This window comes from Tachypleus tridentatus, chromosome 9 (genome assembly GCF_004210375.1).
Source record: "Tachypleus tridentatus isolate NWPU-2018 chromosome 9, ASM421037v1, whole genome shotgun sequence".
Taxonomy (NCBI): Eukaryota; Metazoa; Arthropoda; class Merostomata; order Xiphosura; family Limulidae; genus Tachypleus; species Tachypleus tridentatus.
In genome coordinates, this window is record NC_134833.1 from 94,474,723 (window position 1) to 94,491,003 (window position 16,281).

Genomic DNA, 16,281 nt, shown 5'->3' on the forward strand with positions numbered 1-16,281 from the left:
CTCGGTATTAACGGTTATGTATGTAAAGTAAAATTAAAAGTGATTACTTAAGTAAGATATAAATTATAATGCTGAACGGTCGAAATATTCATACAGTTTGAAATGTTTGCACGTAATTTTGAGCAATTTTACTCAATGAACAAATTTTATCTCTGCTTGAACATATGTACGAGGGCTGTTCAAAAAATACGCGGACTGTTTGAATTGCGCGACTCCAGTTGGTTCCAGGGGAATTCGCTTGGTGTCGCTAGGTTTGCACAGATCAGCTGATTACGACGCCATTTCCCGATTGCAGATATCTTCATTTGTGTATTAGCTACGCGGTTTTACGTGAAGTGCGATTTTTTCGTTTGGCGGATTTCAGAATGAATGACCTGAAGGAGCAACGACTTGCTGTAAAATTTTGTGTTAAACTTGGAAAATCTGCGACTGAAACTTTTGCTATGCCTAACACGTCTTACGGTGATTTTGCTATGAATCGTACGGCATGTTTCAAGTGGCATGAACGTTTTAAGGATGGTCGACAGTCCATTGAAGATGATGAGCGTCTTGGACGTCCTTCCACGTCAACTGACGACCCACACGCCAACAAAATCAACACCCTGGTGCGGGCATATCGACGTCTGACTGTCAGGGAGCTTGCTGAAGAGTGTGGGATATCAATTGGATCTTGTTACGATATTTTGACCGAAAAATTGAAGATGCACCGCGTTGCTGCGAAATTCAGCCCTCAGAACTCGTGAGTTTTTGGCCAAACACTCGATCACTGTTCTTCCCCACACCCTCCTACTCACCTGACCTTGCTCCTTGCAATTTTTTCTTGTTCCCCAAACTCAAAAGACCCTTGAAAGGAAGAAGATTTGAGACGATTCCCGAGATTAAGGCAACTGCGACGAAGGAGCTGGAGGACATTACGAAAGAAGCGTACCAGGACTGTTTCAACAAGTGGAAACACCGTTGGAATAAGTGTGTGCGTTGGGGAGGAGAGTACTTTGAAGGGGTCCCAGACCTGTAACTTCTAAATAAAGTACATTTTGTTTTATGACGTCAGTCCGCGTATTTTTTGAACAGACCTCGTAGACTGCTTGTACTTGTAAACCCTTAGTTTTCATTTATTGAATTCAGTAACACTAATTTCCACCACCCATAATTGAAGAAATATTTAAGAATTGGAAAAAAAAGCATTTGTTTAGAACAAGTTTTAAGATATGAATCCATATTTTCAAATAGACCTATGTTTCAAACATACTTCTAATGGATGCTGTACTTGCTGGAGTGTGACAGGACATTTTAAGTCTCATAAAAAAAGCAAAAGCATACTATATATTTAAGGATAAAAGTACTGTTAGCCTTTCTTGTTTCCATGTAATATATTTAACATAAACTTGTTCTTTAGCTTTGTAAATTTTCAAGAAAAATTCTGGTCTTATTGTGTCGGTAATTTCATTGCTGTTATTTTAATTATTTTTCGATGTTTTCAGCATATAGAATTATTTTAATGAATTTCTATAAATATAAAATATTGGTAATGATATATTTTGGAAAATTTGTTTTTGTATGTGTGTGCCATGTGCATGTCTAACTTCTTACATTTTAAGTAAGGGTTTTCAGTAATTTTCAAATAATGAAAGTAAAAATTCACAGACACACCACTGGATTTCACAGTCAAAAATCAGTATGTTCACATTGCAAGTTTAATTGGGTAATTAATAATTAATGAAAAACAGGTAAAATTGTACATGTAAATTGACCTGTTGCACTATGCATCCTTTTCTTTGTAGCAATGTTAACAAAATGTCGATGATTTATATCAAATTATTACTTTACCTGGTAACCTGAAACTGCATAAACCTTTTGTCAAGGCAAGATAAAATATATTATCAATGAAATCTATACATTTCAAACTTATATGTGTTATTTTATGTTATATGGATAAATGAAATGAAGCCTAAGTGTTAAAAATGAAGGATGAACTTAATGTAGCTATGAATGTAAAGGAGAGATGAATTTACTGTTCTAATCTTGAAGTACTGTGATTACCAGATACATACCAGCTGTAAACTTCATCCTTTCAATATCATTTGATATTATTAATATATTGTAGTTGTAAGTTAAAGATATTATTTTCCAAATGTATGATTGAAATACAAAAGTGAAAGAAGCAGACATCTGTTTATGAATTATGAATGAAATTAGTAATAGTAAATGTGAATATATTATAATATTAATAAAGCAGTGAGTAAAGGTATAGACATAGAAAGTACCAGTATGAAACCAAACATAACAAGCATGATAATAAAAGATGTTACTGTGGCAAATGAAATAACAATTTGATCTAAGTAAGAGTTGTTGTTTTTTTCCTTCCCAATTTCTAAGGAATTATTATATGATAGAAAAAATGAATATTTTAGAAATCTGTGTAGTTGAATTGTGAACCACTGTTTGTTGTAATCAAAATAAGTTTCATGAAGTTCAAATTTAATATACAAATGGCATTACCATTGTTCATACCACTTTTATCATGTACTATTATAGTACACATTTCTTTGCTCTAGCCACATTTAGTAATATTTTGTTTAGTAAACTGTTGCCAAGCCAATATATAGTCTTTACAATTGTGTTTTAATTTTTGACATGCTGTTAGTTCAGTTTGGGCAAATATATATACATACATATATCAATTTATGCATTGTGTAATGCTAGTCTATAGCTCATCAAAAATTACAGAACAAGTACTGTCATCCAATAGTATGCCCTAATCTCACCTTTCTTGGCTAATTGAAATTAATTTTGTTAAATTAAGATTTACCAATAAAATAGCAGAAAAGTGCTGTTAAGGCTGTCATATATTGGTAACTTTCTTTGTGAGTCAATCAAAATTATGATTATTCATGAAATTAATTCCTGGTGTATTCACAGATTACTTATTAGTAAAACCTAGTTAGATTAACAACTTCTAATATACAGAAAAGTCAGTGGATTTTAGTAACACTACATTCCAACATTGGCTTTTGTCATGTTGCTTAGCAAGGAAATTATAATGTATTGTTAGTATATGTACTGATTGTACAAAATGAAATACATGGACAACAAAACTGGAAAAATAGCTGTTGGTTTCTTAATCTAGTCTTCTTTGACTAAAGAGGTTTGTTTTTTTATTAAAAATGTTGGTGATATAACATAAAATAGCATAATTCAGAAACTATTTAAGTTCAGAACTGAATCAGTATTTATACTTTCATGATAAATTTTATGCACTTAACTCCAGACTAGGAAATCCCACACTACATCTTGACTTTAGGTTTATTATACCAATGCACCAATATTGTAATTGGCAGACAGTTATCAAACTATTCTGTCTGGATAAATTTGTTTTGATTTATGACTCCTATTTTGAGAAATCGAGCGTGCTGTGACAGACACACTGGCATTTATGTAGGTTAGATATACCACCCAGTATATTGTATGACTTTATTTCTACAAGTTCAATGGCTAAAAAGAATTATAAATGGTTTTAATGTTATTTGTGTGTTTTCAAAGAGGAAATGTTTTTGGGCCCAATTAAACTGCCTGGACTGAAATAAAGCATGAAGGGAGCTATTGTTTGATATATCACTTGTACTGGTCAAGCCAGTTTGTATGATGTATGTGATAGTACTGTGGATATTTTTCAATAATTATTTTGTGTACAATAATTAGTATTTTGTTTGTGGGAGTTTTATATATTTTCAACTGCAGCTTTATAACGTGCTTGTGTGAGTGGGAACCATAATTCTCTTGGATCCCCTATTTTAAGGCATGTGATGGAGTACAAACACAAAATTCTTATTGTACTGATAAGAGTTAAACTTCAATGATCATTGACCAGTAGACATTTAGCAAAGAAATGGCAAAATTGGAAAAAATTACATTATTTTACAAGAGGAAAATTTGCAGTTTTTACAAAATATGTAACCTTTCAAGTTTTTTGTCAGTATAGACAGATGTAAAAATGATTCTAGATGTCGTGTATCAGAAATTTATAAGGAAATTTTAAATAAGAATCAAATGAGTTTACATAGTTAAATATAGCCCATTGAGTAATTTTATCTCAAATGCAAAAATTGGGAAACATCAGTCTGTGCTTATAAAGTGGTTACTCTCATAATGGTGATAAGGACTGTAGTTTGCAAGATTAACTAAGAGCTTATATTTGTCTGAAAAATAAAGATTTCCTTCCTTTTTAATATAAAAGATAATATAGAAATAAATACTTTTATAAACCTTCTATGTGTTATTTACAAGATATTAAGAATTTTCAGATCTTTTTCTAGGAGCATTTTTAATTACTACTGTGTATGTTTTCAGAAAACAGCTACAGCTGTTGCTTATTGTAAACGTGGCAAAGGCCTCATTAAAGTAAATGGAAGACCCTTAGAGACTTTGGAACCCCAGATTCTTAGAAACAAGGTAAGATGTATAGTTAAGTAGTAAATTCTTTCTTATATGTTTCTCTCTTTTTCTGCATTAAATGTTCTTCATTATGAAAATTGCTTGATTTTGTTGTTCTTATCAATAACTAACTAGCTAAAATAAATGCTTAACACACGTGATTTACCTTGTAGGACTAACATACTAATTACTGGTTAATTGGTACATCTGTAGTTAACACCTTTAAAATTTTGAAAGCTTCCTTAATTAAATTAAAATTATGTCATTAGCTAGGTTGGGGTTTTAAATAGTTTTTACCTTATTTTGATGCATAATACTAGGGCTATTTTTAAGTTAAATGGATTGGATTTTGACTAGTTGTAATTAATAATTATTTCACTTCAAACATTTTTAATTTTTTTACTATGGGTGCCTTTAGCTTTAGATGGGTGTGTGGAATTTTTGCAAAACATATTCTACATGTATATATAGCACATTCACATTCAACTGCAAAAGGAAAACTGTACCTCATACAGCTAATCAGCAGTCAGTGGATTGGTTGTGCTTATTTTTTAAGTTAGTACTATATTTGTGTGTTCCCAGGACATTGAATTATTTTTTTACATATACATTGTTGTAAATACTTCCATAAAATTTATGAAAAGTGTTATCTTAAATGGGTTTACACCAATAGTTGTTGTTTTAGCAATTGGTGATATAAATAGCATCTACCATTACTGTGTTATTGCCTCCCTGTTGAGTCTTGGAACTGGGTGAAAGGCCTTGTTAAGCATTGAATATAACAGATTTGGTGTGACTGGCATGTATTCTGTACTTTCAATGTTAAGTTGTGATAATTACTATGAAGCCTATCTTAAATATTGCAGTAAAGACTTATTATTAGTATTATTGCAGTATATGCGGTTCCAAACTTTTACTAATGAAAAGTGGGGTAGTAGGTAATGAAAGTGTTTAATAGCCATTTGTTAAACTGTGATAGAAAAAATTACTTATCATTTATAATTATTTCAGTTATTAGCACTATATTGATTTCTGTGGCATGAATAAACTAGTAGCAGGAAGTGGATAGAATTATCTTAAGAAAGAGTATATTGTTAGTAGGGCAGTGCTGTTTTAGTGTTTTATATGAGGTAAAGACTGCATCTGCTGAATTCTATATCTTTTAGGTCTTTCAGACTTGTTTGAAGTTGTATAAACAGGGGTCTCTGCATTAGATAATTCCCAATAAGTTTCCATCAAATATTTTCTAAGTGATAATATCACTCCTTTGTTTTGATGTTTTTCATACTTTTCAGAAGTGCGGTAGTGCTACATTAACCAAATGGTATTAGAAAAATTGATAAAAGTTTAAATTTTTTAAAGCATCTCAACTTTTGTTCTCAGTTTTGTTATTCTCATACTTCATAAAGGTGTTTTAGGAAACATGGAAGTTAAATCCCACTTAGTGTTTTTCATTAGTTGCCAGAAATAACTTGCAACTCTATTCCAATGGGCATTATATATTTAAAAATGCTTGGGTAAACAGTTGGTATTAAACTGATTGAATCTAGCATTTTTGTTTTATAATTATTTAGATCTGTTGATTATACTATAATACATGTCAAAATAAGTGATTTGTAACTCCAACTCTTTTTTCCAATTTTATTCCTCCTGAAAGCTTCAAGAACCAGTCCTCCTCCTAGGCAAGGAAAGGTTTGCAGGAGTAGACATACGAGTTCGTGTTAAAGGAGGCGGTCACGTGTCCCAGATATATGGTAGTGTACTTATTTGATTTTTAGAAGCTATTCAGACTTGTGTAAAATGAAGTTTGCCTAACACATGTATGGGATAGCATTAACTATTTTAGAAGTATGTTAGTAATTGTCAGTTTTTTGGTCCTATGTTTTGTTAAGTCTGTAAAGATATAAATTTGGTTACAGAATGTATATTTTGTATGTTCTCAACATACAAGTTGTTTTGTGATTTTCAGGTTTGCTGATTTTTTTAGAGACAGTATTATTTGCTTGTTTATGTATAATGTGTTAACCTTTCTGGTACTATTTTACATTTTTTCGAATGTTAAAACAGTCTCTACTGTCTCTTGTATTTTTTATCAAATATAATTGTAAGATAAGACTTCATTGTGAAACTTTTATATTACAGCAACAAGACAAGCCATCTCCAAAGCCGTTGTGGCATACTATCAGAAGTGTAAGTTTGCAATCTAATAGTAATTGTATATAGGAACAGTTCTCCCATTTTATATAAAAACTTTGTTAATTTACTGTATAGCCTCAGTAACCTCAGTGTTTAGTGGAATTAAATTTTGTTAAAAATTTAGAAAATATAATTGTTTTAAAACTTAATTTTATTAGCAATAAAAGATTTAATTTGATTTAAATAATGTTTCCTCTGAAGTTGAAACCTTGAATTTAAGTAATTGTCCTGTTAACAATCTCAACTATTGTTTTTGATTTTTTTATAGATGTTGATGAATCTTCTAAGAAAGAAATCAAAGATATTCTGATTCAGTATGACAGAACTTTATTAGTTGCTGACCCACGTCGTTGTGAGCCAAAGAAGTTTGGTGTACCAGGTGCCAGAGCTCGTTACCAGAAGTCTTACAGATAAAATATTGTAGCATAAGTCAGACCTTAATAAAAAAAAATTTAAATAATACACGTAGGTTGAAAGAATCTGAATCTTTTGTGCATGGAGTAGGGTTGGGAATTATGAAATTATATCAGTGAGGTGGATGTAAACTACAAATGGTTTAATGTGCATCTTGATCATGTGAAAGACGAACTACAGTTTTTAGTTCATGTAAAAAACACCAAACACATTCATGTATTGAAAGATGTAGTAGAGGGAAGAGAGCTGAAGAACATCTGTTTATTTCCATACCAAAGTCTTAACTACTTTATATCGGACTACTGATGATCATTATAAATGCTGTAGAGATAGATGAGATTGAAGAACTGTGAAACATCTTTTAACATTTAGATTACCCATTCTTTGTGAAAATTAATAGAATACCAAAATTCTTTTATTTTTCTGATAATATTCATGATATAACATACGATGGCTCAGCAATGTGTGTGATATAGATAGGTGTAGTTTTATATCTGTAGGGTATAGATCTCTTGTAATATATTTTATTATTCCTGTTGTTGATCTAATTATATTCTAAGAAATTTTTTATATTCGTATAGGACTGGTGCATTCTGACAAATATCTAAATTATTCAGCAATTTGTCGAGTATTATCATTACTTTGGACAATTTAAGCCTACTGTAATTTTCAGTCATGTACCATGCATACACTCAATCAATACAATTTACAGTCATACAATTTAAAATTAAAAGTTGGTTGATAAAGACATCATTATTAAAATGAATTCACAAGTAGTTCTGTATTGTGGAAACGAAAAAGTGCTATCACTACTGAGGTGTGTAAATTAGATCAGAGACTTGGAAAGTTGAAGCACTGTTAAGATATACTAGTTTGAGGATAAAATTGTGATGTAATTCAAGAAAAGTAAATAGCAAAAGCATAGAACTAGAACCCATAGGTTTTCCTTTAATTTGAGAAAAAATGCAATGCGGTTCACCAATTTATGCCTGAAAGTAAAACAGAACAAGTTGTATCACACATTCAGTACTTAGAGGGACTTCTTTGGCAGCACTATACCTAAAGTACATCAGAGTTATCCATACACTGATAAGAACTACTATTATATATATCCCATATGGTAGTAATCTAAAGGCCTTATGAATAAAGTTTGGTTGTAAGTTGTGCTTCAGCCACTTCCTTTAAAATTGTATTACACCTTGCAGTCCTAAACAGCATAGTAGAACACCAATAGCACTTGAAAATGTTTTACTAGGACATCTGTCAGATGTTTGTTTAAAACATGACTCTGGAGATAATTTTGGATTGTTGCTATACAGCCATCAGTGAGATTATTTGTCACCAATAAATATCAGATTTCCCCATTTAGGATAAACATCTCATACTACTGAGATCTATGAAAACCAGTTCAGACAAGAAGAAAAGATAGTGAAGAAGGAAAAGGTCATTTGTACCTAGATAGAGACTGATAGATAATCAGTTGTCATTGTGACCAAGATGGTTCAGTTCCTTCACTAAAGATAGGTTAGAGAGCTAATGTGATGATCTTGATCTTGCAGATCAACAACATTTTGCCTTGTAGTTGGTGGAGTATTGGAGCTTCCCAGAAGCAGCACAATGATGGAGCTGAAGAGCATAAAACAAGCTCTTCCTTTGAGATCTGAAGCAATAAACTGTAGATAGTACCAGTAATATGATATTTGTGACTAACTCAGATGTAGTGCTGCTTAAAATTTGGTAATTGGTTGCAGAAAACAAAACAACTGTGCGGTTAGACCACCTGGGTGTCTGTACCATGATATGTAAAGCTGTAATAATAGTTTAAGTAACTAAAATGTCTTACAAACAAGAACTAGGGAGCTAGTCTTTTATCTTAGTCAGTAGAAAAGATGTCTCGAGTTCAAATCCAAGGTGAGGAAAAATGTATTATAACAACATTAATTTAAAGTGGGACTTGGGATTCCTGTTTTTCAGTTCCTTTTCCTCCCCTTGTTTCTCAAGCGGAACAGAATCTGGTGTCATTTGAAATTAGATCTATGGCGCAGTTGCTCCTTACATATTTTGCTGACAGGAAATAACTTTCAATTTCGTGATGGTCACATGTCATCTTCCGTACAGGAAATCTAAATGCTAATTAGCGAACCCACATTTTTTGTACTATCAAACAACAAAAGAAACTGTTCACATTAGCAACTTTCTCCAAACTGGAAAGCAAATGTTTGAGAAAAAAAAATGCATCTTATTTATGGAAGTAACAGGCATATAGTACTGTTTTGTATTGCATCCCCCCCTTTTCTTTTATTTCTTGGCCATACCTAAAGTTGAAATTTAAAAAAAAATTAAGTGCATTATTTTTCAGAAACTCCACATACTCTTGTAAAAATACTTGCTTACGACACTAATAAACAGCCACAACTTATTACAAATGAAAAATGATGTTCCACATACTGTGAAAGTAAAATAGAAACTACGTTTTTACAAAGAAAATCACAAAAGTGATCAGAGATAGTGTATACCCTGTCTCCGCCTCTCTTTTTCGAGAATGTGTGTTTTATGAAGGATAACTTAAAATTTCGCCTTGGAAACTCCTCAGATACCGAATGATGAACAATCCGGATCTTTTCAGAGAGAACTTTCCATCACTGAAATAGCATTTCACAAATAATACAACTGCAAGCAGTTCCCGAAATGTGCTGCAATATCTACACTAAAAAACTGTAAGTATATAGCCTTGAGTATATCCAGCCCCATCCTGTGTGACAGCATTGCTTTAGTTTTTCGTACATTTGTATTCAGCAAGAACTCATTTCTGCCATGCATATGCTACCAAAGTACTTCTTCTGAAGCATCTTCAGTACACGAAAGGTATGTTCGCACACCTTCATCCTTCTGAACATGAACTTGTGAGTTGGCCATGAAATGTTGAAAATACTGTGCAAATGTAAGGAGACTTTGAACTTCTTGTATTGTATGTTAAATAAAGTCAGGTTCAAATCTCTGCAATCTACCAAAGGTCTACTGCGATGCCTTCTCCACCCATAATATTACCGCTAAATTGTTTCAATTTATGTATTTAACTAAATGACATTCTCCTTCAACGTTTGCATTATCTTAAAGTTATATTTACAATGCTCCAGCAATCCAACATCGTATTTGTTAGATTGGATGCAAGTTACCGGTTTCAGTGTGTTGAAGTGGCATTGGTATTACCGAATCAGAGCAGTATCAGGACTGCATCTATCAGTAGACTATTCATGCTACTGTTTGTTTTTGAATATGAAACACAGGGTATTTATTGTACCTATGTTTTAAAATCACTTGATAAAAGTGTCAATACACTATGCAGAAAATCATATAAGCACCTCTTACATGAATATAGATACTATACTTCTCTCCAGCAAGTACACACAAGCATTCTACTCTTCCAACATTAAACGGTCTTACCACCAAAACTCATTATTGTTGTGATTTTCTGAAAATGTTCATCCGAAGATTACTGATACCACAACTACGATCTAGTATTGCTATCTTTATCTATGGCTTAGATGAGCAAAACATAATTAGATATGTGTTTTCTCATTCACATTCAGGTGTCCACCAATCCTCAAAACAAAGTTAGTGTTAGCTGGCTGCACGGGAGGTCGCATTTCGAGCATTTAATACACAGCAGTATCTACCACGGCTTCTGCAGGTCCTGTATCAACCAGACATTCCATACTCTTGCCATGAACTCGATCTTTTTAGAGCTGGACTGATCAACACTTTTTAGTAAGTTGCAAGACTCGACTCAAGTTCCATTAATTTCTAAAGAATGAAAGTAAAATCAGTCAACGATTTTGCATGCACTGAGCAGTTGGCCAAAATGAATGGATCCATCAGTCTTTTGTGAGAGCAAATAAACATGGTTCACATTTAAATGTCTCAGCAGAAAACAATAACATTGGTTTTGTATATCCTTCTCAGAAAAATCTCAATGGAAGTTGTGGCTGCAGTAGCTGAAGCACAAATATGCAGAGCACCTTAATAACTTTTCTCATGGTAACCAACTCAATTGTGCCACAAGAGTTGAAAGCATCAATGATAAATCCATTCATGGCAACGGTTAGTTTTGGTAAAGAATATTTGGTTTTATAGGATAGCTTAGCAGTATGAAGTCATGACAGCTTCCACCGTCATCTTCTTCCTCTCATATGAACAGTCTGAGTTTACCACCTCAAACATCATTCTCTAAAAACTGCTTCCATTACGGTTTAAATGTCCCCCATCCCTAGGTCTCATTGCCATACTTGCATGTTTTTCAATAGACGTATTGAACTAAGATACACCTACAATTTTCAATTACCATTGTAGAAAATGCTTTCCCATGTCGGTGTGACAAATCATTAATGAAGGCATCTAAGTTAGCTGAGGTGCACTTATGAGACTTAATTTCAGCGTAGATGACGCAATTTGTTGGCTCAATTTTGCCATGGTTGTGTCCCAGTCAAAAAACTATGTTTCCATTAGGCACTTGATTATGTACAGTGCTGGATCTTAAAGACTCAATATTAAACGTTGTATTGCCTGATCATGGGACCATCATTATAGGCAATCACTTTCCACTTTCCAGAACTTTTACAGAAAGGCACTCGTATATTTCACTTCTCTTTGTGTTTTGGTGGAAGGATCTGCCTAACATTGAATCCAATAGTACGTGGCCTTACCACAGATCTCATACTGTCAGACACTTGGATTGTCACCATTCTCATACGTTTGTTCAACTTAAAACTGAAATTCAAATGCATTAGCTCTTTGTGTATGAAAAATAATGGCAAGGATTTAACCTTTCTTTACCATTTAAGTATGTCGGTTGTAGTTGAAGTGTTAAAATAAAGTTACAGAAGTTTTAAAATAAAAGTCTAGAATAATATTAAATTACAATTTAAAATTACATGTGAAAATCTGTAGCTTCATATTAAAATTCAAATACATAAGCCTATCTCTAAATTTTAAATAAATAATTTATTTGTAAGTGAAATGTTAAAGTTAAAATATGAAATGCAAAACAATAATTATCTCATTGAAGTTAAAAAATCAAAATAACAAAAGGTTAACAATGGGTTATACTTCTGAAACCTGATACAGTAACAAAAACTAATACTTCGTCTAAATCTGTCAGGAACAAACTGGTTTTATACAATAACCTCAATACACTGAAAAATAAAGTTTGCCCATGGACTCATCTCGCATTCAAGATCTGTGTCCACTATGTTTGTTTTTTAATTTCGCACAAACCTACTTGAGGGCTATCTGTGCTAGCCGTCCCTAATTTAGCAGTGTAAGGATAGAGGGTAGGCAGCTAGTCATCACCACCCACCGCCAACTATTGGGCTACTCTTTTACCGACGAATAGTGGAATTGACCGTCACATTATAACGCCCCCATGGCTGAAAAGGCGAGCATGTTTTGTGCAACAGGGATGCGAATCCGCGACTTTCAGATTACGAGTCGCACGCCTTAACCCACCTGGCCATGCCGAGCTATGTGTCCACAATGAGTTGGGCTCTGGGGTTCGACTGATTCTTATCCAATTCTGAGATAAGAAATGTAGTTTTCTATTTCCGCATATCATTCCAATAAGCTGCTAATAATTAGTTAGTAACCCCACATCTTGTATGCTTCCAAATTATAGAAAGTTAAAAGTTCTTATCTGAGCAACTCTGAGTCTGAATTGGAAAAATGAACAACATTAATTTTTGGGAAAGAAACATATAATTTCTAAAAGTTTTGGCAATTTGTACTCCACTCATCTGAAGACTGCAGCGTTATGTTTTAGCGTTATGAGTTCATAAACTTATCCCTTAAATTATTGAGTCAGTCGTCATACTTTCATTTGGTTGTTGACATCTCTATTTAAAAAAGAGTAAAAAAGACAAATTAGTTAAAATATTTTAGGGGATATTTTGTTTACACAGGGGAAATCTATCCTATACACCCCTTCAATTTACTACTAAGTTAATGAGAGATGTACAAACATTATAGTTAGTATAACAAAGTTGTTTTAGACATCAATTCACCCACAGTGGTATAGAGGCATATTTGCGAACTTAACAACGCTAGAAACTAGGTTTGAATACATGTTGTAGATAGGGCGTAGATAGTTCGTGTGCAGCTTTGTGCTTAACTTCAACTAAACAAATACCAATTCGAAATTTTACTAAATTAAAAATTCAAGCCATTTGTTTTATATAATAATGAAAATTGAAAATAACGCAAAAATCACCAATCAGTTATTTGAATCTGAACTTAAATATTTCGCTTTTAAAATTTTAGTTGATACTTAGCTCAATATAGCTTATGTGTACAATTATATGTATTTGTGAAGGTTTGTTATTTTTGTTCTTCGATTAAGTTGCATGCCTATATGGCCAATTTGCTTGATTGGATTTCATTTTAAAGTAAATTTGAATCGAAACGTATTATATAATAAAAGAAGTTATAATGTTTACTACCCTATTTAACAGTAAAGAGGGCGCGGAAAATTATGGTCGTCGAATAGTTTCACCTGGGGCAAATTACAAGTGGCTTAATTTAATGGATTTTGTTATGGTCAAGGAAAACTGATTTTTTATTTTAAATAAGTGGTATATTTTTAAAATATTACTTTGTTGCTTATATTATTGGAGTTCCAGTAATCAGACTATGCATATGCATTCATTTTTTTATAGTTACTAGTATCATTATTGTTACTAAGTGTTAACTGCTACCAATACCTTTGAGTAATGGTACTAATAGTAAAATAGTCTAGACAAGCATTAGTACTACAAGCAGTAAAAGTGTTATTTGAAGTATTTTACAGATTCTAAATCTACGCGTAAAATGTTGACAGGAAAAAAAAAAGAATAAACCTTAAGATTGTATTCTCAAGATGGCTGGTACAGGTATTAAAACTTTAATTAAAATAAAGTACAGGACAACGTTTTCACCTCTCTAGGCCATCTTCAGGTGTTTTTTTTTGTTTTGATTTTTTTAGTTAACCTGAAAATGACCTAAGAAGGTTGAAATGTTGTTCTGTACTTTATTTTAATTGAAGTTTTAATACCTATATCAGCCATTTGTAGAATGCATTTTTACTTCAAATGGGGTTCTTGTGATCACTAGCACAAAACTTTTAAGTTATAGTGGGAGTTTCTGAAACATGTTTAGAGACTTGTTGAACAGTGATAATTTGGGATAATAGGGTTTAATATATAAATTACATGTATTAAAGTAGGAGAGTGGTATTCTCTATAAGAAATGAGATGTAGCCTGTTGGATTGAAGCTGTAATAAAGTAGTCATCTAGAAATTGAGTCTAAGTGGGTTACATTGGGGTTTTAAAGAGTTTGAAGTTCTAATTAGAATTTTATTTTATATGTATACTAATGTTGCTGATCTAGTCAAACAGCTAAGGTCAAAGACGTATGTGATGATGAAGGTTGCTACTGATAGGTATACTGATGCACTAATTATGGGACACTTGAATTTTAATTACATTGATTAAAATTGTATAGAGTTAAGTAGTGAAGTGTGTTGCAATGACAAAGGATAATTTTCTATATTAACCAGAAATATTCAATATTGCATTTGTCATAACTGCTAATTATGGTATATTTACAAAAAATACAAGTGTTAAAGTGGGTAAAGAATATTTGGAGTAAAGTGTCATTATTTTTTGATTTAGTATTTTTTGTAAATGTTAAGATAGAAAGTGAAATGTTAGTTTTTCATTTTCAGAAAGCCAGTTTTGAGGCTATGAGACCAGATGCACCATTAATGAATTGGAATAATGAATTAAATGGTGATATGGGCTGGTATCAAATAATTTTAAAAGTAAAGTGTTTTTGTCTGAAAACCTGGATGTTCCTAAAAGAAGGTTAAAGATAAGAGTTCAAACCTGATTAGCTAACTGTAGAGAAATTCAGTGATAAATACCACAAGTTTATGAAGATTAAGAGATAGAAGATTTACAGAATGATAGGAAAGTTGAAGATATAATAAAAAAAGACACAAGAGTTTAATTGCTACAAATATCTGCTAATATCAATAGAAAAGTAGGGGAGCAAGAATTTTTATGTATATTATATGCAACAAGAATCTTGGTTTGGATTGTACACTTCAAAGATACTGATCGCAAGTTTTCATTGAGGATTGTGAGGTGGATAAACTATTAAATGATTTTTTTTGTCTGTTTTTTTAAGAAAGGCTGCTAATATTTCAGACTCTATTTTATTTGAGAAATATTGTAATTAATCTTAAACACCTACTCATTACTCTTTGTGGTAGGTAAAAATATTGAGAAATTACAAATTAATCATCAGGATGAGGGAAAGTTTTAAGGGAAGTCAATAGACACTGAGCAGGTGCCTGAGGATTGGAGTGGTACTATTATTTTAGAAAGAGATGAATAGAATTAATGTAGAAATTACAGATTAGTTAATCTTCTATACTGGGAAAAAAATTCTGCTGTCTGATTGAAGAAACTTGTCAAAATTGTTTAATGAATTATGATACTATAAATAAGAGAGCTAATATGAATTCACTTAAACCTTGTTTTACTAATTTGTTGAGCTGTTCTGTTGAGAATGTTATCTGTGTAATATGGTATGGATTATTTCTACTTTGGTTTTCAGAAAACTTATTAAGTTCCAAACTGAAAATTAGCTAACAAAACCACATGAATAAAAGTTTAGAAAAGATTTGTTAATTGAATTGTAGGATGGCTCAGTAAGAACTAGTAACAGAAAAAAAGTGTTATTAACAGTCTTTTGAAATTAGGTGTGGTAAGGGGTCATTTACATTTATAATATCAATAGGTAATAATTTAGTAGACCTTGCTGGTGCAATTAACATGTTGGATATTTCTCATTCTATTGATGATGTTGAGCTTCTGCAAATAATGTTTATTAATTATTAATTGGTAAGTTGGACAGGTGGTTGGCTTATTTTACTTTATATTAAATGCAAGGTGATGTGCATAAATTCTAATAATTTGGATGACATATTTTATATAGATGAGAGCACACTCATCAGTGTGACTGGAGAAAAGGATCTTGGCTTAGCAGTAGAAAATCCACTCAAACTATTACAAAGAAAAAGAGGTAATTATAAGTATAGAGATCACTAGTTAAGCCTCATTTGGAATATTGTATGCATTTTTCGTCTCTTTGTTTAAGAAAGAATACTGGCTTCTTAAAGACTTGTTTAGGGTTATGATTTCAAC

At 32.1% G+C, this 16,281-nt stretch overlaps 2 protein-coding genes across 10 annotated transcripts in view; both read left to right on the plus strand.

The window, feature by feature from the left end:
* Positions 1-1,074: 1,074 nt before the first annotated feature.
* LOC143227194 (small ribosomal subunit protein uS9-like) lies at positions 1,075-7,091 on the plus strand. 2 transcript variants are annotated; one of them, XM_076458686.1, is made up of 5 exons: positions 1,075-1,277; positions 4,348-4,449; positions 6,089-6,185; positions 6,574-6,621; positions 6,896-7,091. In XM_076458686.1, exons 1-5 carry the CDS (start codon positions 1,209-1,211, stop codon positions 7,039-7,041), a joined length of 462 nt encoding a protein of 153 aa, XP_076314801.1. In that variant the 5' UTR covers positions 1,075-1,208; the 3' UTR covers positions 7,042-7,091. The 2 variants fall into 2 exon arrangements, with proteins under 2 accessions (XP_076314801.1, XP_076314802.1); XM_076458687.1 differs by lacking the exon at positions 1,075-1,277 and adding an exon at positions 1,572-1,675.
* A 6,446-nt stretch (positions 7,092-13,537) lies between these two features.
* LOC143225792 (uncharacterized) overlaps positions 13,538-16,281 on the plus strand; it is a 35,444-nt gene continuing 32,700 nt past the window's right edge. For 3 of the 8 annotated variants that reach the window (XM_076455786.1, XM_076455787.1, XM_076455788.1), the window contains exons 1-2: positions 13,538-13,664; positions 16,073-16,159. The gene's annotated coding sequence lies outside the window, so the exon portion shown is untranslated. Of the gene's footprint in view, positions 13,665-14,370; positions 14,511-16,072; positions 16,160-16,281 lie in introns of those variants that run through there. The other 5 variants (XM_076455790.1, XM_076455794.1, XM_076455789.1 and 2 more) reach the window with 3 other exon arrangements.